The 24,904-nt window shown below is 55.6% G+C and overlaps 4 protein-coding genes across 6 annotated transcripts in view; 1 reads left to right on the plus strand and 3 right to left on the minus strand.

Annotated features, from left to right (window-relative positions):
• Positions 1-2,492, minus strand: LOC106799928 (PNKD metallo-beta-lactamase domain containing). Its single transcript, XM_004427548.3, has 3 exons — positions 2,390-2,492; positions 1,463-1,631; positions 1-394 (listed from the first exon to the last, which is right to left on the minus strand). Exons 1-3 carry the CDS (start codon positions 2,454-2,456, stop codon positions 202-204), a joined length of 429 nt encoding a protein of 142 aa, XP_004427605.1. The 5' UTR covers positions 2,457-2,492; the 3' UTR covers positions 1-201.
• A 343-nt stretch (positions 2,493-2,835) lies between these two features.
• Positions 2,836-7,730, plus strand: AAMP (angio associated migratory cell protein). 2 transcript variants are annotated; one of them, XM_014785289.2, is made up of 11 exons: positions 2,836-3,012; positions 3,469-3,627; positions 4,343-4,462; positions 4,960-5,099; positions 5,353-5,497; positions 5,719-5,802; positions 5,916-6,031; positions 6,180-6,283; positions 6,435-6,525; positions 6,705-6,859; positions 7,275-7,730. In XM_014785289.2, exons 1-11 carry the CDS (start codon positions 2,892-2,894, stop codon positions 7,348-7,350), a joined length of 1,311 nt encoding a protein of 436 aa, XP_014640775.1. In that variant the 5' UTR covers positions 2,836-2,891; the 3' UTR covers positions 7,351-7,730. The 2 variants fall into 2 exon arrangements, with proteins under 2 accessions (XP_014640775.1, XP_004427602.1); XM_004427545.3 differs by having other exon boundaries at positions 2,837-3,012; positions 3,472-3,627.
• Positions 7,728-11,232, minus strand: GPBAR1 (G protein-coupled bile acid receptor 1). 2 transcript variants are annotated; one of them, XM_014785290.2, is made up of 2 exons: positions 11,063-11,232; positions 7,728-9,154 (listed from the first exon to the last, which is right to left on the minus strand). In XM_014785290.2, the coding sequence occupies exon 2, from the start codon at positions 9,107-9,109 to the stop codon at positions 8,117-8,119; it is 993 nt and encodes a 330-aa protein (XP_014640776.2). In that variant the 5' UTR covers positions 9,110-9,154; positions 11,063-11,232; the 3' UTR covers positions 7,728-8,116. The 2 variants fall into 2 exon arrangements, with proteins under 2 accessions (XP_014640776.2, XP_087280966.1); XM_087424840.1 differs by lacking the exon at positions 11,063-11,232 and having other exon boundaries at positions 7,728-9,292.
• A 5,446-nt stretch (positions 11,233-16,678) lies between these two features.
• ARPC2 (actin related protein 2/3 complex subunit 2) overlaps positions 16,679-24,904 on the minus strand; it is a 29,807-nt gene continuing 21,581 nt past the window's right edge. Inside the window, exons 8-11 of the mRNA XM_014785288.2 lie at positions 21,902-22,028; positions 20,201-20,301; positions 19,758-19,858; positions 16,679-17,139 (exon numbers count right to left, since the gene is read on the minus strand). Of these exons, the coding sequence (XP_014640774.1) occupies positions 17,115-17,139; positions 19,758-19,858; positions 20,201-20,301; positions 21,902-22,028 (354 nt within the window). The 3' untranslated portion in view covers positions 16,679-17,114. The remainder of the gene's footprint in view (positions 17,140-19,757; positions 19,859-20,200; positions 20,302-21,901; positions 22,029-24,904) is intronic.

Here is a 24,904-nt window from a genome sequence, read left to right on the forward strand (position 1 = left end):
TTCCTTGCCACTCACACACTCAACTTTATTTGCCTTTGGCTGGCTTCTCTGGAGGGGAGGGGCAGGCACTGGCAGCAGCCTGGGCTTCACACGCCCTCTGGTGGACTGCAGAGGCAAGGACCAGAATCATGGCCAAACCCAAAGGACTCCACAGTCCGGAAGCCACAGTCAAGACAGTCTAGGAGAGGGCTGCAGCGTTCCTCAGGCCTGCACCCCGGACCCAGCTTCAGGAGATGGGGCGGGCTGGGAGGAGGCCCTGAACCTCTGGCTCTCATACTCGCCCGTGTTGGATGCCCGCATGTTCTGCCGAGCCTTCATCTGCTTCAAACGGTCCTTGTCCACTTCCCGCTTGGTGAGGATGAAGAGGAGGATACCACAGGGGAAGCCGATGGCCCTAGGGGTGGGAGATGTGCATGGGGTTTGGGGAGGGGCCAAGCCTGAGCCAGAGGAGCTAGGGGAATCTCATTCTACCTTCACCAATCGCATCAACACTGCAATACCTCTTGTGTCTATTCAGCCTCCACCCTGGCTTGCTGGAGGGCCCCACGCAAATCAGATCCTGCTGCTGCCCCGCTCAAAACCCTGTAACAGCTCTTCATCACTTCCTGGCCGAGTCCAAACTCCTAGGCACAGCCCAAGAGGCCCAGTGTGGTTGGGTCTCTGCCCACCTCTTCATTCCTTTCCCCCATAGCCTGCCGCTCCTCAACGTGAGCCCTGCAATCCTGCCACACCGACTGAGCATGATTCTCCAGCCATCCCACCCTTTTCCCATCTCCAAGTCTTGGCGAAGTTTCCTTCTGTCTAACCTGCCCACACCCCCTCCCAGACTCCCCTTCTTAATCTCAGTAACCACGACTTGGGAGGCACTGTGGTGTGGGGGAAAGGGCATGGAGTCACAAGACCTGGTGAGAATCCCAGCTCTGAGCCTCAGTTCCCTCCTCTGTGAAAGGGGGATGTAACATTTATCCCAGAGAGACTAAAACATTACACGGTCAAGTACTAGCACACCTCAGGTGCTGGTAAAAAATGTTAATTTCCACCTCCTTTCCCTTGAACATTGATCAATAATATGTATTAAGGTCGGAGTCAGATCCAAATAACGATGTACTGAACATCTTCTAGGTGCTACTACACAACTAATATAATCTCGCATGATCTCAATTAATTATCTCAATTAAAGATCTCAATTGGGTCTCCCCCCAAGCTCCCAAAAGAGAGGATGAAGCCAAGGATCTGAATCAGATTAACTCAGCTTCCTCCACAGAAAACACACCTCGCTCCAATTCCACATACTCTCCCCCCTCCCCGTCCCATTCCTCTGCGACTTCAGTCCGCCCACCCAACAATTCTGTCCCCACAACCTTGGATTCAGCTCACCACCTGAAACTTGGAGAAGTTTCTGGGTCCCGCCCTCCCCTGGTGCCACTCCCCATCGGTGGGCAAAGGTTTAGTTAAAACTCACCAGGCTAGTCCCACAGCTTTCATGGGGTTCTTGCCCCTTTTTCTGGGAATGTATTCCAGCTCCGGGGACAGGGGCTCCGGCTCCTCCTTGCACTCCGGGGGGCTGTGGCTTTGCAGCGCCCGGGTCCTGTTCTGCGAAGCCTTGTTCGCTGTGGCTCCTGAGAGAATCCCTGTGGATGGATGGAGGGAAGGAAGGTCATTAAGAGACGATGAGATGAAAGCCCGGGGAAGAGTGGTCGCGATCTGAGGAAGGGGAGTGACTGCAGTTCGGAGTAACAAGTGCCACGGAGAAGCCAAAGGGAAGTGGGAAAATCGCCATCGAGGTGGCACCTCTGGAAGCCACTTCCACGTCACTGCGGGCTCATCACCCGGTGTCAGGAGAGCGAGCTTCGCTTTTCTTCATCTCCTCAGACGACAGGATGTGAAGGACCGCAATGAGGCTCACATGAGCCGTTGGAAGGAAATCCGAGAAAAGGTTTTCAAACTGCAGAATGTTAGCACTGGAAGGGCGCTTAAAGATAGTCTACTCCATCCCTTCATTTTATAGAAGAGGAAACTGAAGCCCCGAGAGACGAATGCTTCGCCCAAGGTCAAACTGCTAATTATCTGGGGCTAGAACCCAAGCCTCCAGAAGCCCCGGGCTCTTTCCTCTGCACTGCGGTGAGTGTGAAACACCTGGAGCGCGGGAGTCTAAAAGGCTTCCTTGGGACTCCCTCTTGCAGCAAGACCCCAAAGGCGTCGTGTAACCCGAAGGCAGGGGGATGGACTGGGTGACCTCTAGAGAGCATCTTTTAGCCCCAGACTCTTTACGATCCTGCAGGGGGGGCGGGCAGGAATCGACAGCCCTGACCTCCTGCTATCGCCGGGCGGGATGTGAAAAAAAGGGGATCCTCTGCAGTCCTGCCCTCCCCGGGGTCCCTTTCCTTACCCCGGAGGACGCGGGCATTTCTCGCCCCCCGGCCCTTCAGCGCCGTAGCAGCTACCACCGCCGCCATGTTCAGGTCCCACCCCCCTTCACCGCGCTCCCCGCCGGGAATTGTAGTTTGCGTAAGGGGCCTGCCCTGCTCCTTCCGTCCTGCCTACAGACTAGAAACTACAACTCCCAGAAGCCCGCGGAGCAGACCCGGGAGAACTACTCTTCCCAGGAGACCCCGGAGGCGCGCACGCTCTCTTGTTTCCCTCCTGTTGGAGGCGGAGTCAGGCCAGGCGGAGTTTAGGTTCTCCCGCTACGCCCCGCCCCTCCTCCCAACTCTTCCCTGCGATTGGTTATTCAGCCAGTCAACCCCCTTTGCTATTGGCCGAGCGGCCGTCACTCTTCCTGCCTACGCCCACTTCCTCTCGGGAGGAGGGGCTCGAGTTCCGCGTCGTCGCGCAGAGCTGACTTTGGGAGGCGTTTGGGCCCAGAGAAGTGGATCTGCCGCTTGCGCCGCATGGAGTCCGAATCGGAAAGCGGGGCTGCCGCGGACACCCCCCCACTGGAGACCCTAAGCTTCCATGGTGATGAAGAGATTATCGAGGTGGTGGAACTGGATCCTGGTCCACCGGACCCGGGTGAGAACTGCCGCTCATCAGGCCACGGGACAGGAGGCGCTCACCCCTGGCCTCTGACCCCTGCTCCTCCCCCCGCCCCCCCACACCCACCGGTCATTCCTACCGACCTCCTTCGCCCTTCTCCTCTCCCCCCACCTCCATACTCAGTTCTCGGGCCTGGCCGGGGTGGGGGTTCCCCCGACGCCTCCTCTGGCCCTTCCCCTCACACACCCCCTTCCCGTCATCCCCTCGATCCTCTCTTCCCACACGGTCTCTGGCCAACCCCAGGTGCTCAGACCTCTCCTGTCCTCTGTCCCACAGCCCCCTCGTCTCTGCCGCCTCTCGCCCCCCTTCACCCCATCGGTCTGACCCACCTTACTCTCACCACATGACCCACCCCAGCCTCCGGCCTCCCCGCACTTCTCCCCACCCCTCTTAGTTACCCGCCAGCCCCATCTTTTCATCCTCTCCCCAAAGCAGATGATTTGGCCCAGGAGATGGAAGATGTAGACTTTGAGGAAGAGGAAGAAGAGGAAGAGGGCAACGAGGAGGGCTGGGTTCTGGAACCCCAGGAAGGGGTGGTCGGCAGCATGGAGGGCCCCGACGATAGTGAGGTCACCTTTGCATTGCACTCAGGTAGGGCTCTGAGACCTGTCACACACTCATTCCCGGCGGGCGTCTGAGCAGCAGACTTCCGCTGTGTGCAGAGCATACTGAGGGGCGTGGAGGTGGGAAATGCCGGCCTGGCCCTGGGGGAGCTACAGGTAGGGGCAGTATGACGCAAGGGGGAGAGCTTGGCCCCTGGAGCTGGTTGAGACACCTGGCTTCAAATCCTACCTTGCTTCTTACCCATTTATGATCTTTATTAACCTCTCTGGGTCTTAGTTTTCTTTTTAAAAGTTACCTTTGGCAAAAGTTACTTTGTGTAAATTGGATGTGCTAGTACCTTTTTGAGCATGTTGTATATAACATTCTCACATATTAGCTCTTAATAAGGAACCAGTAGCGTGATGCTCTCCTCACTCAGTTGGTACCCAGCTGATGGCATCTCATGCTGAGAACTGTAAGCCCTGCCCATGTATCCTCTTGACCACAGCATCAGTGTGGGGGCTGACGGGAGCAGCACCATAGGGTGACCTGCCTGGAGAAGGATTGGAGCTGGGCAAGCTTGGGGAGGGATTTCTCCAACAACATGATGCTTGAAACTTAGAAGAACTTAGATGCACCCTTCTTTTCCAGGAGGAAACACATGTTGCTTTGGGTGGAAGGGGGTGGGTTTCCTGAAGGTCCCGAAGGAGAGACCCTAGGTGGGAGCCCTGTACCCTTACTCATGGAATGTCTCTTGGGACAGCATCTGTGTTTTGTGTGAGCCTGGACCCCAAGACCAACACCTTGGCAGTGACAGGGGGTGAAGATGACAAAGCCTTCGTGTGGAGGCTCAGCGATGGGGAGCTGCTCTTTGAGTGTGCAGGTGAGGGGCCCCAGGTGAGGTCGTGTCCCGTGGGAGGTCTTAGGGGGCTGGCCTGCAGTGGTGGTACACCCAGCAGCCATTTATTGACCCCTGTTTTGCCAGCCCTCTTCTGGGCCCATTTACCCCAAAGAAGAATATCGTAGTCTGTCGTGGGCACGGGGGAGTCTGGAAAAGGCCTGAGAGGAGGCGACACTGGCGAAGGAGTATTTGGACAGAGAGGAGACTGTGGGTGTTTCAAGCAGGGGTGCGGAGTGGACAGCAGGGCTAAGACATCGGGCTAGGCTATGCATGGTTGATGGGAGGCCAGCATTGCCTCCCCTGGAGAGAGCTGGGGTGTTGGTGCCTGGAGTGGCAGTGAGTTTGGTCATCTGTTCTGTTGGCAACCGCCCTTCTTTTTTTCCCAGCTGGTCCTTTCTGGGGGCCAGAGACCTGGTCATGTGCCCCCAGCACGAGGTCCCCTGATGTTCTCTTCTCTTTCTGCCCACTGTTCCTTGCAGGCCATAAAGACTCTGTGACTTGTGCTGGTTTCAGCCACGACTCTACCCTAGTGGCCACAGGGGACATGAGTGGCCTCTTGAAAGTGTGGCAGGTGGACACCAAGGAGGAGGTCTGGTCCTTTGAAGCAGGCGATCTGGAGGTGAGATCATCAGAGGGGGATTCAGCTCTGTGGGTCCCTGGGTAGGGGGTGTGAGCTTGCGGGTCCACTGCCACCTGTACCAGACCAAGCCCGCTCTGCGCCGGCGCACTTGCAAGGTAGAGCAGGAATGTCTCTGTTACCTGGAATGTCCCCGGTGACTCAGAGGCAGGGAGAGCCTGGTGGGGCTCATGGGGCAGGCTCCTAGGTGGGGTGGGGTGACGGGCCTCCCTGCTGACCCTTCCTCTCTGCCCAGTGGATGGAGTGGCACCCTCGGGCACCTGTCCTACTGGCGGGCACAGCTGATGGCAACACCTGGATGTGGAAGGTCCCGAATGGTGACTGCAAGACCTTCCAGGGTCCCAACTGCCCAGCCACCTGTGGCCGAGTCCTCCCTGATGGTGAGAGCCGCTCCCTCCTGCCCTCAGGAGCACTGGCCTCCTAGGCCCCAGAGCAGGCAGCTCCCTTTTCCCACTCTGCACTGGGTCTTCTCTGCTGTTCCCTGGGGCAGCGTGTCTTCCCTTGTTTTCTTGTCTCTGCACCCCTTCCCCCCTGTTCCTTTGCTGGGTGTCCAAGTGTGCTGTCTGTCCTTCTCTCTTCATCTGTGCCTCTGGCCCTTTAGGGAAGAGGGCTGTGGTCGGCTATGAGGATGGCACCATCAGGATTTGGGACCTGAAGCAGGGAAGCCCTATCCACGTACTAAAAGGTATCGGAGGTGGAGGAAATGTTGATCTGGGCCTCCGTGGGGAAGGGGCTGAGAGCTGGGGCAGGACTTGGAGGGGACAGGATGAAGTCTAACTTCTCCCCTGTCCATCCTAGGGACTGAGGGTCACCAGGGCCCTCTGACCTGTGTCGCCAGCAACCAGGATGGCAGTCTGGCCCTCACTGGCTCTGTGGACTGCCAGGCTAAGCTGGTCAGTACCACCACTGGCAAGGTGAGCAGGACTGCAGCCCGTGGAGCCCTCCGCTCTCTGCACCTTCTCCCGTGCTCCTCCTCCACTCACACTCCTCGCCCCACCGCCTCTCTTCTCTGTTAGAGGACTGTTTCCCAGCCCTTCTCTGATTCTCTCCCCTGGCTCGTAGGTGGTGGGCGTTTTCAGACCCGAGACTGTGGCCTCCCAGCCCAACCTGGGAGAAGGGGAGGAGAGTGAGTCCAACTCAGTGGAGTCCCTGGGCTTCTGCAGTGTGTGAGTGTGAGCCAGCGCTCGGCCTGGAGCCAGAGGGACTGGGCGAGAAGGGGGTCTGGGGGATGGGGCCTGGGCCGGGGGACCAGGATGGAGTGAAGGGCACGTGAGTCCAGGTCCCTCCGTGAGCCTTCTGATGCTCTCCTCTGCCCAGGATGCCTCTGGCAGCTGTTGGCTACCTGGATGGGACCCTGGCCATCTATGACCTGTCTACGCAGACCCTCAGGCACCAGTGTCAGCATCAGGTACAGGCAGCCTGGAGCCGTGGCCATGGGGAAGCCCAGGCCTCTGGGAGCATCTGCCCCAGACCTGGCTCCTGCTTGGTCTTCCCTATGGCCCATGCTCCCTCCCTCCATGAGAGTTGGGAACAGAGGCCTCTCAGCTTCGCCCCCTGACCCCCGCCGGCCTTGTCATCCCCGAGCAGTCGGGCATTGTGCAGCTGCTGTGGGAGGCGGGCACGGCCGTGGTGTACACTTGCAGCCTGGACGGTATTGTACGCCTCTGGGACGCTCGGACCGGTCGCCTGCTTACTGACTATCGGGGCCACATGGCCGAGATCCTGGACTTCGCCCTCAGCAAGTAAGTGGTTGGGCAGGGCTGGGGTCTCTGTGTGTATTTCCAAGGTGGCAGTAGCACGTGGGGGGCTGCAGGATCCCTGGTGTGTGGGAGGGGATTCCTAAGGGAGGCTGGGACTGCCTGGTTGGGGCCTGTGAGGCAGGGATGCCAGGACGCCTGAGGGAGTTGTTGCTTCTGGTTGACAGTGGCCAACTTGGGGTCCGACATCTCAGTCCCGGGGCTGAGGGGCCTCCCCCGTATGATGGCTCTCCTTCTCTGATCCCCTTGCTGGTTGCTGGCTGCAAGTGTGTTCACCTGATGTGGGCGTGTCAGCCAGCGCCAGGCACTTAGGGATCTAGAATTGAGGAGGTGCTGGAGGAGGCCACCAGAGGGCCCCAGGTCCCCCAGTCCCTCCAACCTCTGTACTTTCTGTCCACAGAGACGCCTCCCTGGTGGTGACCACGTCAGGAGATCACAAAGCAAAAGTATTTTGTGTGCAGAGACCTGACCGCTAGTGGCTGCAGCCTCTGCTTTGTGTCTGGTGTTGAGGGGGTGAAGGGAGCCCCCCCAGCAGAGGCAGTAGGGTACCAGGGAAGAGGAGGGGAGGGGCCTTGGACTACTTTCCAACCCCTGCAAACTGACTTGCCCCCTCTCTGTCCCTTGCTTCTCTTAAGAGCCCCCCCTCGGGCCCCTCCCCGCTCCCCTCCCCAGACCTGACGGACCCTTCAGAGGGAGGTTCAGCCCTCCTCTCTTTCCCTTTCATTTGCTGGTGTGAGCCATGGGGGTGCGTCTTTGAGGTTCCCGTTCTTTCCCTCCCCAAGTCTCTGGGGGGTGGAAAGGAGGAAGAGATACTAGTTACAGATTTTAAAAATGTAAATAAAATATACTTCCCAGAGACAGTGTGTGTGTGGAGTTTGTGGCGCTGGGACAGGGGAGGAAGCAGTGAGGGGCCTGGCAGGGTGGCCCCCGCCCCCAATCTGCTGGATTTTGAGATAGCTCAGCTCATCCTCTCTCGGGCCGAGGGTGGTCCCGCCTGTGATCGCCCACTGATCTGGAGCTGGCGTCTCCCTGGTGCAGGTCTGTTTTAGGTTCTTTGCAAATCTCTTCCACTGCCTCTCCCTTGGTGAGATACGGAGCGAGATGCCCATTCTTCTGGGCCGGAGGCGCTTTATTCGGTCAGGGTGGGGTAAAGTAGGGGTAGGGGGCTGGGGACCAGTGGAGCCGGGCTTGGTGGCCGAGACGGATGGAGGCTTCTAGAAGGAGTGAGCAGAGGCTCGTCCGCTAGTTCAGGTCGGGGTCCACGCTGCTTTGGCTGCTGGTGTGGTAGGCGGTGCTGGGGCCAGCGCTGTCCTGAGAGGCTCTTCCCTGCAGGGCCCGTAGCCACCTCCGGGCGGCCGCCCTCCAGGGGGCTGTGTAGCGCCGATCACCCAGCCCCATGGCCACCGGCACGGCCGCTGCGCTGGCGCTGCCCAGCGAGATGAGGGACAGCAGGGTTCCAGGACCCAGCAGTGGGCGTTGCTCAAAGGCCAGGACCGAGAGGAGCTGGGTGGCCACGTAGGGCCCCCAGCACAGCCCGAAGAGCAGCGTGGCCCCGGCCTGCGCCCTGGCCTGCCTCCAGGTAAGGGCGCGCGCCAGGGCCGAGGGTGCGCCGCGGCACACCGCCCGCTCCAGCCGGCGGATGTCCCGCAGCTGGTGGTGGGCGGTGACCAGCACGCGGGCCGAGAGAAGGGCAGTGGCCCCCACGGCAGGCAGCAGGAGCCCGTAGACTTCAAGGTAGAGGTAGGGGGCTGAGAAGACAGCCTGGGAGCTGCAGTTAGCTCCGGGGGCCCAGTGGTTCCACCCCAGAGCGGGCAGGCTGGCAAAGAGCAGAGGGCCAGCCCAGGTGAGGAGCAGGGCCAGCCGCGTGCTCCCGCGGGGCCGGAGAGGCCGCAGCACAGCCATGTAGCGCTCCCCGTGCACCAGCAGGAGGTTGGCCAGCAGGGAGAGGAAGGAGAAGTTGGGAGCCAGGAAGAGGAAGAGGCAGGACCAGTAGCCCCGGCGGCTCTGGCTCCACAGGCCTGGCAGCATGGGCAGCGCCAGCCCTGTGAGCAGCCCGGCCAGCAGCAGGCTCAAGAAGAAGCAGCCGGCGGGCGGGCTGCGCAGGCGGCGGTCCGTGGCGATGCCCAGGGCCAGGAGCAGGTTGGCAGCAACGATGAGACTTGCCAGGGCCAGCAAGAACCCCAGGGCCGTCACGGGAATGGAGCTCAGCGCCTCCGTGGTGCTGTTGGGTGTCATCTCGGGCCAGGGGGCAAGCGAGGCCCGCAGCAGCAGCTGGGATGCCTGGAGGCAGGGCAGGACGGCCAGAGTCAGGACGGGGCTGCACATTAGTCCAGAGGTTGCAGACCTGTGGACTGTGGGCCGTAGCCTGTTTGCTGATACACATTTTTTTTCAATTAATTGCCAATTAAAATTTACATATGAATTCATATTTTTGGCTTCTCAAAAAGCTAGGTCTGGGGCCCACCCTGGTGGCCTAGTGGTTAAGCTTGGTGTGCTCCACTTTGGCAGCCGGGGTTCGGTTCCCTGGCGTGGACCTACACCACTCGTCTGTCAGTGGCCATGCTGTGGCGGCGGCTCGCATGTGAAAAGAGGAAGATTGGCAACAGATGTTAGCTCAGGGCGACTCTTCCTCAGCAGAAAGCAAAAATAAAATAAAATCAGGTCTGGCAATACATGTCCTGTATAGTAGCAACCAGCTGGGGCTGAGCAGTGGCTGCCTTCAGACAGGTCCCCACAGTCCCCACCTGGCCCATTTCTGTTATCTGCCAGGCCCTCTCTGGGCAGCTGTGTTCATGCCTCCGTTTACACTAAAAGGTGGACTCGCCCAGCCCCAAAGCATTTTCTCCATCCCTGCCTCCACCTGGTGAGGCCTCTAAATTAGCCAAAAGGGAGGAGGATAGGGTCTGGCCGGTGTGCAGTGGTCTTCTGGCCAGCCAACGGTGGAGAGCCTCCTTCAGGCTGGGGTGGGGCCGGGGGCTTGGAGTGGGTGCTAAGACCAAGGAGAGGGGACCCTGTCTTCAGATGCTCACAACCTGGTTGGCACCAGAGCATTGAGAGATGGTGGGTTGGTAAAGATTGGGGGGTGGGGGCAGGAGTGAGGCGGGGGCAGGGCTCGCTGAGCACTGGCGTCAGTGATGAGGCCAGGGTGATGGATGGCAGCAAGTGGGGCGCCCTGTCTCCTGCACCCCCTCCCCCTATCCACCCTGGTAGCTGGTTACAGCTCAGTGAGCAGCCTCCAGGTAGGACTTCCAGCCCATAAACTTGACTCATCCGCACCACACTAGCAACAGGCCCTTCCTGGGAACCGGAGGAGGGAGAGGAGTTGGGGGGGAAGGGGGAGGGCGGGCAGTGAATGCGGAGATGCCAGCGGCAAGCAGGACCCCCCACCCGCACACCCCAGGGGCTGAGGCTGAGCCCAGAGGAGAGGGAAGAGGAGCCGCTGGGCAGGGTCTGGCCTGTCTGTGGCTTTGATCAGTCCCTGTCCTTCCCTTCCCTGGGCTCCACGTTCTCAGTCCTCCAGCACTCTGGCCCCACAGCCACATCATGGGGACAAGGGAGGGGTCCTGGGCCCAGTGGGAACTGCTTCTGTCAACAGGGGAGCAGCTGCGGTTGCTAGGATTAAAGTCAATAAGGAAAGGATTCCCGCCTGCCCCCTCCTCCCGTCAGAGGACCAGGGCCCCGCGGCCGCCCTGAGCTCAGGAGGTGCTGCCCCTTCTATTCCGTTCCCCCCAGGCCCCCAAGCCAGGCCCCACCACTGCACCCCTTTCCCCTCCCCTCAGCCCCTGTTTCCTCTTCCTCAGTCTCCCCCAGGGCCCTCCACTCAGGACATCTCTCCCCCTGCAGCAGCCTTCCAGTTTCTGTTCCCCGTCGTCCCTGCACCGTCAACTTGATTAAACCCCATGAGACCTCGGGGTCCGTTACTTCAAACCCAGCCTCTGGTTCCTGCTGGAGCTCCCGGCCCTCCTGGAGTGAGCCCCCACCTTACCTCCACCAGAGCAGCAAGAGAGGCAGGGTCAGCCCCCAGGGGCGATCTCCCAGGGCCGCGCTGGCTGTGTGACCGCACACGCACACCCTGGAGGCTCTGGTGGCCTGGGCTGGGTGCAGTGGCGGCTTCAGGACCTGGAGCCTTGGTCCCTAGGTGTGGCTGGGGGCTGGGTGGGGGGAGGTGGAAGGGGAGTAGACACTCACATGGCTGTTGAGACAGGTGTTGCTGCCCAGCCTGGGCTCTTCCTCCGAGTTTCAGGGGGTTGCCGCAGCCAGCCCCGCAGGGCTTCTGAAGACGTCTGGTGTCCGGGCCGGTGAGAGCATGGTGCCTCCACTCGGCGGAGACAGCAGAGCCCGGGGCTCCTGGCTGCCCAGGCTCTGCCGCGCCTGGGTTCCCGGAGGGACGGAGCTGAGGCTGGCGGGGCTTTGCCCTGGCCCCGCCTCTGGGGGTGGGACCTGGCACAGCCTGAACTGTGGTAACTGGGAGGCCTTCCTCTCTTCCTCCAGTGCCCCCCATCCTGCTCTACAGTGTCCCCCTCTCCAGCCAGCAGCCACAGCCTGCCACCTAGGTGGTGGATCCCCGACCTCAGCTCACCCAGCTGGCGCCCACTGGCCTGCTCCTGCCCAGCTATTCTGCGAAATGCATTCCAGTTAATGAATAATAATGATTCAGTCTACTCCTCCCCACTTCCCACCACACTTACACATTTACATTTTATGAGCCTTAAACCTCTGGAGTGGCCAGCCAGCTGACTGCACAGCCCGCTCCATAATCCTGACGTCTGCAGAAGAGTGTGCGATGGTGGCAGTGGTGGGGGGATCTTCACTGCTCCCCATCCCATCACCTGGTGGGCCTTTCAGCTTATGAAGCCAGCCTTGCCTTCCAGAATCTGGGGTCATTCTACACTTTTCTCAACTACTTTGTGAGTCAAGTTCTGGGCAACGCGGTACAAATGGCCCTGGGGGTATGACGTTGGGCAAGCTACTTCTGGGCCCCAATTTTCCCACCTGTAAAATGGGAACACGGAAAACCACCTCTCAGGGTTGTTTCGGGGAATATCACGGGATAACATGTTCCTGCGTACATCCCAGGGCCTGACAGCCAATGGGGGGAGGGGTCGCAACAAACAGCTCCTCTCCCCCCTCCTCTGTGATGTCTAAGAGGCACCAGCCAGGGTTGGAATTGGAAAGCCTGGGTTTGAATCTCAGAATCCTGCCTGGGATCCTATTTTTTTTTTAGCGGTGTGAACTTGGGCAAATTACTGAAGTTCTCTTGCCTTAGTTCCCTCACCTGTAAGATGGGGCTCATATGGTGCTCACCTGTTGTGAGACGAAATGAGATAATGGCTGATAAAGACTTAGATCAGGGGGCCGGCCTGGTGGTGGAAGCGGTTAAGTGCGCGCGCTCCGCTGTGGCGGCCGGGGTTCGCCGGTTTGGATCCCGGGCGCGCACCGATGCACCGCTTGGCAAGCCACGCTGTGGCGGCGTCCCATATAAAGTGGAGGAAGATGAGGCACGGATGTTAGCCCAGGGCCAGTCTTCCTCAGCAAAAAAAGAGGATTGGCAGATGTTAGCACAGGGCTGATGTTCCTCACACACACAAAAAAGGACTTAGATCAGCGCTTGGCACATAAGCACTCGGTATAGTGAGAGGAAGGGCAAGTCCAAGGCGGGGAAGCCAAGAGGTGGGGTGCCCCAATTTTCACCTTGTATCAAGTGTGGCTTTGCGGTGAGGGAAAGAAGCCAGTTGCACTCCTTTGAGGCCCGAAACGGGAGGGAACAGGCTAAAGACTACAGGAGGAAAGTTGGAGGTGAGACATTAGGAAGACCTTCCTCAGTCAAGAGCACAGACGGAGCAAGGGGACTTCTGCGCTCTCTAGGGGCGACCTGGGCTTGAAGGGCTGGAGGCCTGAGGGGTCTAGCTCTGTCCAACCCGCACAGCAGTCAGGATTTCTCAAGAGGCGGGACTTCTGTTGGGACAAAAAGTGGGAAGAGGAAAGCAACCTGCCTCAAACCCATCCTCCAGGGAGCTGGTGGGCGGGAGGACGCCGGGCTCCAGCAGACGGCTGGCCCTCAGCCCCACGCTGTCTGGTTGGGCAGGAGTCAGAGGCTCTGGGAGAGTTCAGCCCGGCGTCTGGACAGAAGTGGGTGGGGGCCCCTTGGCTATTGGACTGCAGCAATAAACAGGCCTCCTTCTGTTCCCAGCCCTGGCCTCCTCCCTGCGGGATCAGGATGTCTGCGTTTCTTCTTCTGGCTCTATCTAAACACTGCGTGTGGGGTGATGTATGAAGTGGGACAACTTAGGCGGCGGGAGCCCGAAGCGGGTTCCGTGCGCGCTCAGCTACTTCTTCCTCACTGGAGCATCCAGTTCCTCTCCGCTCTCCCTCGGTCCCTGGGATTGGCTCACTCACGGCCTTCTCCCCTTCGCCCACAGGAGGGCTCTGGGGCACTTTTCAGATGCTGCATCCAGCACATTCTACCAGCCCTGGAGCCCCCACCCTGTCCGTTCTCCTTTCCTCAGGTAGAGCCGGCATCACGGTGCTCAACCCACACTCTGGCAGGGACGCCTCCTGGGCCTCCCTCGTCCACACCGTTCTCTTGGATGGTTGACTTTCTCTCTGCTGACCCTCAGGGTCTGACGCGGGGGCCGGGGGTACTAACTGGATGAGCGGAGGCAGCGGGGCACTGGGGCTTCCTGGGCCCTGGTTGGCCTCCTTGAGCCGCTGTTCAACACTCTTCTCTCCTCGTAGCCAAGAGCAGACGAGCCCTTGGCAGCCTTTGGAGGGCTCTGGGCACAGTCCTGTGACCGTGATCCTGGCTTCAGCGGCCCTACGTCAGCTATGTGAGCAGAAGCCTTAGTCCTTCCTGGTAGGGCTAAGCCACCAGATCCTCCAAGTTTCTCTTAGAAGGAGCCACCGAAACTGCAGTGTTCTTAGCAATCCCAGAAGGGGGCAGCACGCTTGAACTCAAAATAGCCCCCAAAATAGGCCCCGGAGTAGATGCAGGGTTGGGTCTCAGGCCTCTGTGGCTGCTGGGATGAGGGCCCATCAGGTCTACTTGAATGAGATGGAAGGGAGCTGAGCAGCAACTGCCAAGTGCCAGCTCCCCACGAGGGCTGAGGCAGCGGCCAGCGCTGCTTCCTCCTCCTGGTTTCCACTTCCTGCTCTGATCCCACCCTCCTACTCCTTGTTAGAGTCGATTTCCTTTTCTGCCAAACTCCTAGTTCTTAGCTTGCCCAAGTCCCACTTTATCCAGACGCGGGACTCCCAACGCCTTCCTCACCCCTTTGCAGTTTAAGAGCCACCTACGCAGGGAAAATACCAACTGTCTCGGGGAGGACCTGGAGAACCCCAGCACAGAATGGCCTTGGCTTACATTGGACTTCTCCTCCTCAGTAGCCCTGCCACTCGATCCTCTTGAGTGTAGGAACAGAACTAAGGTTTATTAGACGGCATCATCAACTATAATTGCAGGCACTATAAATGCCTATGATGGGACAGACACTTATCTGTTCTCGTTCCCTTTTAATTTTATTTATTTACTTATTTTTCCCCAAAGCCCCAGTAAATAGTTGTATGTCGTAGTTGCATATCCTTCTAGTTGCTGTATGTGGGACGCGGCCTCAGCATGGCCGGACAAGCGGTGCGTCAGTGCGCGCCCGGGATCCGAACCCGGGCCGCCAGCAGCGGAGCGCGTGCGCTTAACCGCTAAGCCATGGGGCCGGCCCTATCTCGTTCCCTTTTAAAAGCCCTGTGAGATAGGTGGTGGTGTGTTCAACTGAAGATGAGGCTATCAAGGCTCACATTAAGAAATGTGCTATCACACAGCTATTAAGTGGTGGAACCTGGATTCAAACCCAGGTCTGTCTTCAAAACATTGCTTTTCACCAATACAGCTCAGATCCAGTGGCCTCCCAGGTGTGGACCCTCGGGCAGGTGAGCCAGTGAGCAGTCACTGAGACCAGATCACACTTTCTTCCAAGCCCACATCCCGAGGGCTCCACCCTCATCCAGACCTCCCTCCTTCCACAATCCTGCGGGCCTTTGCACACAAGGGGGAGGGGAGGTCTTGGAGACAGAGCCACTCCAACACCAAGTGTGTCCTGGAAACAGGTGAAGACCAAGGAGCGAGTCTGGAGAGGGGTTTCCACCAGCATGGATTTCTTATGCCGACAAATAGTCTTGGAATTAAGATACTTCCTTAGGATTTACTGCTGTAAAAAATATTTAATGCCCCCTTTTCTCCTAACTCCATATTTTCTAAGCAACCTTGGTTTTGCCACCTGTAACACTTTTCGGAAATCTGATCCCCCCTAGCGGCAAGAGTACAGTGAATTCCAGCTTACTAAGGAGTTAAGTTCTAAAGTCAGCAAGAAAGCAAAAAGTGCTTCTTATCAAAATTACCCTTGAAAACCCCTTAAACAGCTCCTGGGGTACAGAATATACATATCACCACCTCTTGATATATCTAATTTACCCAGGTTTTCCACCTACTAGAAGGAGGTGACAAGTGGCCATGTCCCAGGAACACTGGGCAGACTCAGCTCGGTGACCTCTTTCCACTGGAGGCCACTGGTCAGCCCCACCAGGGGCCAGTAGTCTCCACAACACGTTTCTTGAGGAGATGGCCCATAGCTGCACCCTGAGCTGAGAGCCCGTTCAAGGGAAGTAAAATGAAGTCTGGATGACTAAACAACCGGTGGCTTTCAAACTTCTTGACTGTGACCCAGTGAAAAGACATTCTTACAATCCAGTCGAGATGCGTGTATATAACCAAAACACAATTCAGAATCAATACTCACCCTGACTAGGTGTGATCCACTCTGACTGATCTAGTCTACTGTTTTTTAAAAATGCTGGTGATGAAGCTACATGTGATAAAGATGCATAGAAATACACAACACACACACACACAAATAAGCGCACGTAAAACTGGTGACATCTGAGTAAGGCCGAGATTGTGTGGACGTCACTTTGCTGGCAGTGACACTGTACTACAGTTATGCCAGACGCCACGCCTGGGGGAAACTGGGTGAAGGGTATACAGGATCTGTATTATTTCTCACAACTGTATGTGAATCTACAATCATCTCAAAATAGCTTAGGAAATAAAAATGCTGTTTGTGATGCAGTCAGGAGATTTCACAGTTCACTAATGGGTCTCAAACCAGTGTGCAGCACGCTGCACTAGATGGACACAAATTAATAGGGGAAGAAGGTAGACACCATTAGGGTGGTCCTCAGACCATTCCAGGTGCCCCTACAATTCTCCTGATAATTCTTGACTAAGCAAACTTTCTGGACCAATTTTATTTTCCCGTTAGGGAACAGCATGCTTTGCTAGGCTCTGTACTCTTTGTTGGGCGAGAATCTCCCAAAATAAGTTTTGTGGAAGGACAGTCTTTTGGGCTGTTGTGTGAGAAAGAGTGACTTTGTATCAGGTCCACACCTAATACTCATCAATGTCCTGGAGACCTACACACACCACGGCACACATTTGGGGCAATACCATACATTATTCACGATAAAAGAACAAGCCAGAAAACACTTCCACGTGCCTGTCACTGTTCCGGGAGCTTCTCGGCCACAGCCAGAGAGACCTCATAACTGAGCTTCACGGTGAGCACATTCAAGTTCACCCAGAAACGCCAACCCAGAGCTCTCCAGCCAGCCCTTCTCTCCTCTAAAGGGAGGCCGAGCGGCTCCTGAACCTAAGGGTTTCCAGCACCGCTCTGCAGGTTCACGGGCAGGGCAGGTCTGCTTCCTCCCTCCTCCTCTCTCTTTTGGACTCACAGTCCAGAAACTCAGCAAATTCTTATGTAAGATAGAAAGATTTTCTTTATTAATGACCCCAACCGTATTTCTTTAGATACAGGAGTTCTGAACTCAAATACTTAGGAAAAAACAAGTTAAGATTGCATTATCCTGCAACTCATTCCCAGTAACATATTGCAAAGCGAAACAGCTTGGAAAAGGGGGTGGAAGAGAAGGGTGGTGAGGGAGGGAAGATAAAGAAAAGGAAGTAAGTTGATCAAGTGGAATTCTCTTTTTTCTTATTTTAATTCTTGGGAACTATGAAGTCCTTGCAAGCACAGCTCGTTTCTGCAGATTATTTTCCAAACGTGTACAAAATGGAACCCAAACGGAGTATCCCTTAAGAACCTGAAGAGGTGCCACGTTAAAAGCTCCGATTATCCAGTAGCAAGTGTCCGGCCTTCAGCTGCCAGCCGAAGCCTCCTCTTCCTGTTCCCAAGAGTTAGCGGGATGAAAATGTCTTCCCCCTTCAAAAGCAGAGAATAAGTGTGAAGGCGAGTTCCCGGTTCACCCTGCCTTCCACCCCACACTCCTGCACTGGGGAGGGCTCCAAGGAGCCAGGAGACACGAGGTGGGGAGGCTCCAGGGGCAGAGGGACGTGCAAAGTCAGGCACGGGCTAAGACCCGGCTCTCAGAGAAAGGTGTCATCAGCTCGTTCTTCCTAGTGAATCCCAGGTAACGCCTGCGCTAAGACCACGAGCACATTAAACGCGCCCAGTCAGGCCTGAGAATCATGTGCCCACAGTCTCTGGGCGGCCCAGACCTCGCTGCATTCCAGACTGGGCTCGACCCTCTTCCTAGGAGAGAGTTCAGGCTCCTCCAACACAGCTTATATCTTTTCGGGCTGGCAGGGAGCAGTTCCTTAACTCTCACCCCGGGGCAGGATGTTCAAAGAAGCCTCCTGTCAAACTTCCAGGGTCAGAGGCATCTCACGCTGTCCTGTGGTGCCTACACTCTGGGTTATGGAACTCTTGCCTGACTTCAGGCCCTGAGGCGTGGTGTCCTGTTCCGCCCAGTGTTTCCCCAGAAGGGCCAGCTTTGGGAACAGGCTGGTTCCCAGAGACAGAGGGTATGTGGTACAGCAGCCTGGACGCCAGAACTGAGAACTATGGGAAATTGGGGCAAAAATATGAGGGCTAAATTTTTCCCGCCCTCAATGTCTCACTTCCCCCAAAATGAAACTGTATTTTATTTCCCTTCCTCTCAAAAAGCTCATGAGCATTTAATTCTGGCAGAGCTCTGTGGGGAGCCAGCCCTATGATGGTTGGCTTCTGACCCACGGCCATTTCTCATAGCAGGCCCTATTTCACTCTCTGTTGTGGGGGGGGAGGGGTCTGGCTTCTCCTGCCCAGCTGAGCTGGTTAACTCCTCCCACCCTTAGTACCATGCTCTGGTTTTCAGGGGGGTGCAGCTGTTTGCCTCCCTCGCCCCCTTTCTGAGGCCCACCTCTACCAAAGAGAGGTCGCAGGACAGAAAAAGGTAATGCTCTTCTTTCCAAGGCCTCATCCTTTCCCAGCTCCCCCATCACGACAGGGAGTGGTCCCTGCTCCGCAGACAACCGTATGCACTGTGCAGTGACCCCCAAGACCACCTGCTGGCTGTGTAGTGGGGCGGGGGTGAAGCCCTGTGGGGAGACGCTGGGCAGCGGTGGCCTGGTGGGCTCTTCTCCTGAATGGACAGGCACTTAGGGGCTGAGGGGACGCAGGCAGCCCCCTGACAACTTAGGATGCCCAGCCTTTCTGTCAGGTGTGATAGGCCGGCCAGGTCAGGCTTCCTTCTGCTGTACCTAGCTGCTGGCTCACCCCCTGGCTCTCCGAACCACCTGTCTCTCCACTGGACCCTGAAAGTGGCACAAAATTGGCTACCTCACCCTCAAGGTCACCAAAGTGGTGCCCAGTGAGAAAGCACTCATGTGGAAAGCAAGCGGGGAAGAGGGAGCTTGTAAACTCCAGGCAGACGCGAGGTTCTGGAGGGGCAGCAAGGGCGCATACCCTCCCCTGCCTCTCCTCCTCGGTAGTTTTGCCCGTTTTAGGCTATGCCATGAAGATGCAGAGTGGAATGAATGACGCTGCCATGGCATCTGGACACCTCTCTCTAAGCAGAGGACCCAGGTGCAGGCAGAACACCATCCCTGAGGCTGTGGGCAGCAGGCACAGAGCTCCTCCAGAGGAAGGCCTTTGGTACCATTTCCTAATGAGATGGGCAGTCTCCGAAGCCTTTGCTAAAAAAGTGAGGGTGACTTCAACTGCTCTGTATAAACGCCCGACGTTTCTGAGACTGAAAACCCTCTGCTCAGGCGCGAAGAGTCAGACACCGCTCTCATCCTGTCTAACGGCAGCAGAAGCTCGCTTGGCGGAAGAGGTTGCCTATGCCGAGGGAGGGAGCCTGAAGCCCTGTGCACACCACACCTCCCAACGGTCACCCCCAATAGTACTGGGTGTCAGCAAATACACAGGCTGTGGGGGCAGCAGGGAGACCTCAACTCAACGGGCATAAGAGACAGCAGGTAAACATGATTCCCTCGTCCTGAGGACAGGGCCGCCTCAACTTCACGGGAAGGGGAACCCAGATCTGGCGCCTGGCACAAAGACCTAAATCCTGGGGCCGCAGACCAGGCGGGCTCCTCCTGCATGCGGAGCCTCCCACCGCCTCGAGCTCTGCTCCTCATTTCCATCCCTCATCAAGACCACTTCCTCTCCGCGCACAACTCCTGCTGCCAGGCAGGCCAGGACAAAGAACGCTGGGGGAGGTTCCAGGCCCGTGGACGCAGCTGCACGGCCTTCAGCAAATGCCTCCACTTCTCCAGGGAGATCCTGAGGAGGACAAGACTGACCTCCCAACTCAGGCCCAAAGAGACCACAGCCTCTCTTAGTAAAAAGGTCCCCTCTCCTGGCTGCCATTCTCTGAGCTCACAAAGGTGTAGGAGGGAGGGAACCAGGCCCAGCCCCGTCAGTAGTGAGAGCTGCTCACCCATCTTTATTGCTGGGTAGCTGTAGGCCCAACTCTGCCGCCTCCCACGTGGCTCCACCCACGCTCCTGCTCTCCTTGCTGAGCTCAGGGGAGGGGGTGGGCCTGCCCTACTCACGTGATTGTTTTCATTTCTTTCTTTTCGGCATCTGGGCGTGCGCGGTTCAGCACCTTGAGGAAGTCAGATGTTTTTGCCCGCATACGTGTGTGAATATAGGCCTGGGGGCAAACACAAGGGGTACTGAAGCAGAGTCACATCTAGAAAGCCAGCTCTGCTTTCATCGGAAGTTATCAGGACGGTATGGGAACACGCACCCTGGGGCTGACTGGGGTGGTGCAGGGAAGCAGGAGGACAAGCCCTTCTGGAGACACTCGCCTCTCTGCTGAGGGGAGGGGTGGGGAGAGTGGGGAGAGACGAAGAAAGGCCATGGTTTCTTGAAGCCTCTAGAACCATCTACTTAGAGTTCACGGCACCAGCCTGGACTACAGGAATGACTCTGTGTGATCAGCTCTGGAGAATGACCGGAGCACAGGAGCCAGGGAAACGGCGGCTCCCCTCACCTTAGAGCACTTGATGTGGTAGTGCAGGTAGTCCCGGAACGTGTGGATCAGGTTGATGGTGTTGTCTCGAGCACTGGCGTTGGTGTGGCGAGGGAACAGCACTGCGGGTGGGGGCACAAACAAGGCGTCAGGGAGTAACACCAATGCCAGGGGGTGGGAAGTCAACCCGATCTCTCCCTGCTTAAGTACAATCCACTTGTTTCAGTACACCCAGGCTCTGTCAGGGTTTTCTCCTCAAGATGAGGAAGCGACAAACACCATAACCACGCAGGCGCCAGTGAGAGCAAGCAGGGGACTTCGAGAAAAATGGAGGAGAGCATGGTGGAAAACCAGGGCTCCCAGGGCAAGAGCCTGGTCCAGGGCACCCATTCCAGGTCTGGATTCTGACGCCGTGTGTTCTGAAATCTACTCCCTGTTAGCCACGTGCCGACTAGCTCCTGCCTCTGCGGCTCAGCAGCCCCTCTGGAGGGAGATACTCTGGCTATCTGGGGACTTTGGAGAAACACTTTACCTTAAGAAATTGAGATTAGGAAACAAAGCCTGTCTGCCCTAGGTCCTCCGTGCTAAAGCAGAGTAAGCCTCCGGAGAAACTAGATTCCAGAGAGGATCTTGGTCTTGTGGTGAAGACCAAACACTAAGCTGTATAGCCCTGCACCTTCTTGATGAGGACAGGCAGGAGGAGCTGCTTGGCTGGGGGCTGAGAAAAGCCCCTCCCGCGGCCCCTGAAGACCTGTGCCATCACTCAGCCCTCCGCACTCGGGCAGACCTGCACCCCCTCTCCCTCTGGCTTCTTGGAATTCTACCTTCTGCACCTACTCTACTCAGTGGTCTCAGCAAAACTCTCCGAGTACGAGGTTCTGCTGAAATCAAAAGCAATGCCTCCTAAGAAAGGATGGGAGCCCTGTGTCAATTCGCCCCGGAAAGAAACGAACACCAGGATAGGAGACAACTACACTGCACAGAATCTAAGATGCTAATGACTGTAAATTTACCACCAGTTTACGCACCATCAAGAGAGAAATGCTGACAATTAAACCGTGACACGCAATGGATTGTAAGCTGCACCCCAACATAAAGATAATAACGTGAAAAAAATGTGTGGCTCAGACTTAATGAAGTACGATAAATCAAGTTGCTCATCACCAATATAACAGGCACATCTTAGCACTGAGGTGAATGACACAGAACTTCACAAAAGGAGGCATTTGAGTGAAATCAGGTGCGCTCTGTGAAGCAGCTGTCATTCCACCGCCAGCTGTAACAGTGAGCCGGTTCGCTGGCTGAAGCAACTGTAAGACGGGAAGACTTGAATTTCTTCAGTGGAAAAGTGGAATAAGTGAATCACGGCCAGAGCCTGGGCTTAATAAGCAAAAAAACCAAGAAATGCCAAATGACAGAGAATCCCCACCCAGCTGCTAAGCAATGCTTATGCGGTCCTAACCCTTAACACTTGACACCCGAGGCTACCCTTTCTTCTTTGGGTTTAAGAAAAACAGGGAAAAAGGGAAATGATTACTGTACAAAAACAGCACATGACCCATAATTAGTGTCCCATGACACCCCTCCCACAGTCGTGGCAACGGCAGTAGGAACAACTTGGTATGCCTGCTCTTGCCCCCCTTAACATATTAATAAAGGTCCGTCCAGATTTGGGCATTCTGCAGTATGAATGCACGAATGTGGCGACTCCCCGCTGCTTACCGAAGGTAATGTAGCCAATGTTGTCGCCCACGGCAGCGTCGGTGTCTTTCAGCTCTAGAGGAGGTTCCCTGTGGCTAAAGAGGACCTGTGGGGCTGTGTGGCTGGCTCTGCGTCCTTCTTTGAACTCCTGCCAGGATGAAGCAAGAAGCAACCAGAAGAGAATCTGGTGTAAGATGAATGGTGACTTCTGCTGCGGGGTCTGCCCCATGGCGTGCGGCCTTTGTGGCCGAGGGACCAGCAGGTGGCTAAAAATAAACCACCCCTAACAGGAAACATTACGAGTGCTGGCTGCCATCGACGCACTGCAGATTCAAGAAGGAGAGATCACCACGCACTTGACAAGCGCGAGCTTCCAAATGCAATGACAAGCACTGTCGGCCCCCTTCCCTTTCTCTTGTTTCGGAACAACAGAGGCGACAAAACTACACCCGAGACCAAACACACCACAAACTGCAAAGCACTGGTAGAACTAGATTACATTTAGGATACAGACTATTGCTTATTAATTCCTTTTGATTTAACGTGAAAAGAAGTTATATTTTTCAGGAAATTGTTAAAATTTCATCTTTTCCAGATGAAGTCTTAACTCCTTCTGTCCCTGCGTGTAAAGCCCCTTACGAGCTGACCAATTTTTGATCACTCCCCTCACCCCCATCTCCACTTCTTCCACTTTCATGAATACCATGCTTTCACTGGGCTCTGGGCCTTTGCACAAGTCTTGTTTCACTGCGGTGATCCTGCTGCTGCTTAGAATTCATCACTCAGAGCTTTAGACCAAAGTTAAGCCTTTCTTGGCAGCAGAAGACAACGGAGCTAAAGAAGCTGAGCTGTCTTAGTGTTCATTAAGGAAAGGAGACCAGGTGACATGAGAACTGACGGTCTGGTTTTTAATTCTGGCTCTTGAACGGCTCTCAGCTAAACACCACCACTCTGCCTAAGAGCTCATCACCTTTAACAAAGCATATCCATCCTCACCAAACCACAGAAAAATGACCAAGGATGCTACAACCCCACCATTCCTTCTATGTTCTAATCTCTAAACCTCAAACTTTTCTAATCCACACATTCCTGTGTAAACAGACAAGCGACACAAGGCATCCCCATCTCAACCCAGGTCTGCAAACACAGAACGCGATTTTCAAGCAAGGCCAGGAAAACCAGATGACCCAAATTCACTGTGTGATGGCTGAAGGAACCAAGGGCTTCCCAAAGCCTCTGAGTTTTATGAGGCCTGAAACACATGTACAGACCCATTTGGTCTGCCACGCTCTGCTGCTGCTGCTGCTCAAATACGATCTCTCCTGTAACACCATCTCCACGGCCCAGGGCAGCTGGAGCTCCCGTGTCTTTTCTACAAAACTCTACTGTGACGCTTTCCTAGTCATGAAGGCATCTGGCTTCCCTACCAGGCTGTGAGTTCCTCAAGCCCGGGATCCTGCTTTATCCATCTCTGTGTCTATTCCTCTGTCCTTCAAAGAGGTGTCCAGCACAGGGCTTGCGAAATGAAAGAAAGCACTTCTCCCCGAGCTGACGTAGTGCCATCTCACCGGGAAGGAAGGAGCAGGACTACGTTTCCATTTTCAGTAGGAAGAATACGCACCAATCAGCAGCCCCCAGCAAATGAGCAGCAAAGGAACGATAACATCTGGGGAGTTTTACTGGCCAGTCCGGGATTGTCCCATCTCCCCACCCTGCCTCCCGGGCCAGCACTGCTTGGCTTCTAATGGTTGGTGGGACAAAAATGAACATAGTGGGGCAGGCCTGGTGGCGTAGTGCTTAAGTGCGCGCGCTCCGCTGCTGCGGCCCGGGGTTCGATCCCAGGCGCGCACTGACGCACCGCCTGTCAAGCCATGCTGTGGCGATGTCCCATATAAAGTAGAAGATGGGCATGGATGTTAGCCCAGGGCCACACAGACACAGACACACACACACACACACAACATAGCTGGGTTAGGTTAGTGCCCCTTTGAACACATTTTATTCCACAAAGGAAAACTATTTGCAGAGGCAGGGAAAGACTCAAGATCATTCAAAATGGAAATTCCTAAAGCAAAGCTTCTGAGACTGCCCTTCTCCAGAAAACACTGTTCATTCTGCAAAGGGGCTGGAGAGTTTTCTAACTTCTATGGGTTTTAACTCTAGCCCCAGGGGAGAAAACAGAATGGCTAATAACTGTCTGCCAGCATTTTCATGTTTAGTAAGCGTCTTGAAGGCTCCAGTTCACTGGTACATGTGGTGTTCACAACCAGATGGGGTATTTGTAAACCTGCGATGACTTAAGAGAATTTCATCAGTTCTGCACATGAAGAAGAACAAATTTAAGACTTGATCGACAATATACTTCTGGTTTGGGACTAGCCTTTAGCCAATCTCATGTCTTTGTTTCTCTTTGGTTCTCTCTCTTAAATAACACTCAAAACCAACCAAGCAACCCAAACAGTGCTCTGTTTTCATCAGTCTCTCTGTTACATATGTGTCAACAATACTGCCTCTTTTTTCTGCCCCTGGCTAAGATGGCTTTTGAGCACCACAACACTATTTCTCTCTTCCATCAAAGCACAATATATCACAGGAAGTTTAAAATAAATCCAAATATATACAGACACTTAGTGTATGATAAAGGTAACGTCTTAAATCAGTGGTATAAACTTGGATTTTTAAATAATTCCTACTGGGACAAATGGGTAGCTATTTAGTGAAAAAAAAAAAAAATTTCTTCATAACATTGGAGTAGGGAAGAAGTTTTAAACTATGATTTAAAACCTACAAGCCATAAAAGAGAAGACTGACTATGGGAAAATAAACTTCAGCATGGGAAAAAACCCAAATCCACAAAGTCTAATGACAAACTAGAAACAACACTTGCAACTCTTTTAACAGACAAAGGGCTAATCTCCCCAGTATATAAAGAAATTGAGAAGATCGATAACCCAATAGAAAAATGGGTAAAGGACATAAAGAGACATCCCACAGGAAAAGAGAAACAAATAGCCTTCAACACAA

This window comes from Ceratotherium simum, chromosome 37 (assembly GCF_057802395.1).
Source record: "Ceratotherium simum simum isolate JZ-2026a chromosome 37, ASM5780239v1, whole genome shotgun sequence".
Lineage (NCBI taxonomy): Eukaryota > Metazoa > Chordata > Mammalia > Perissodactyla > Rhinocerotidae > Ceratotherium > Ceratotherium simum.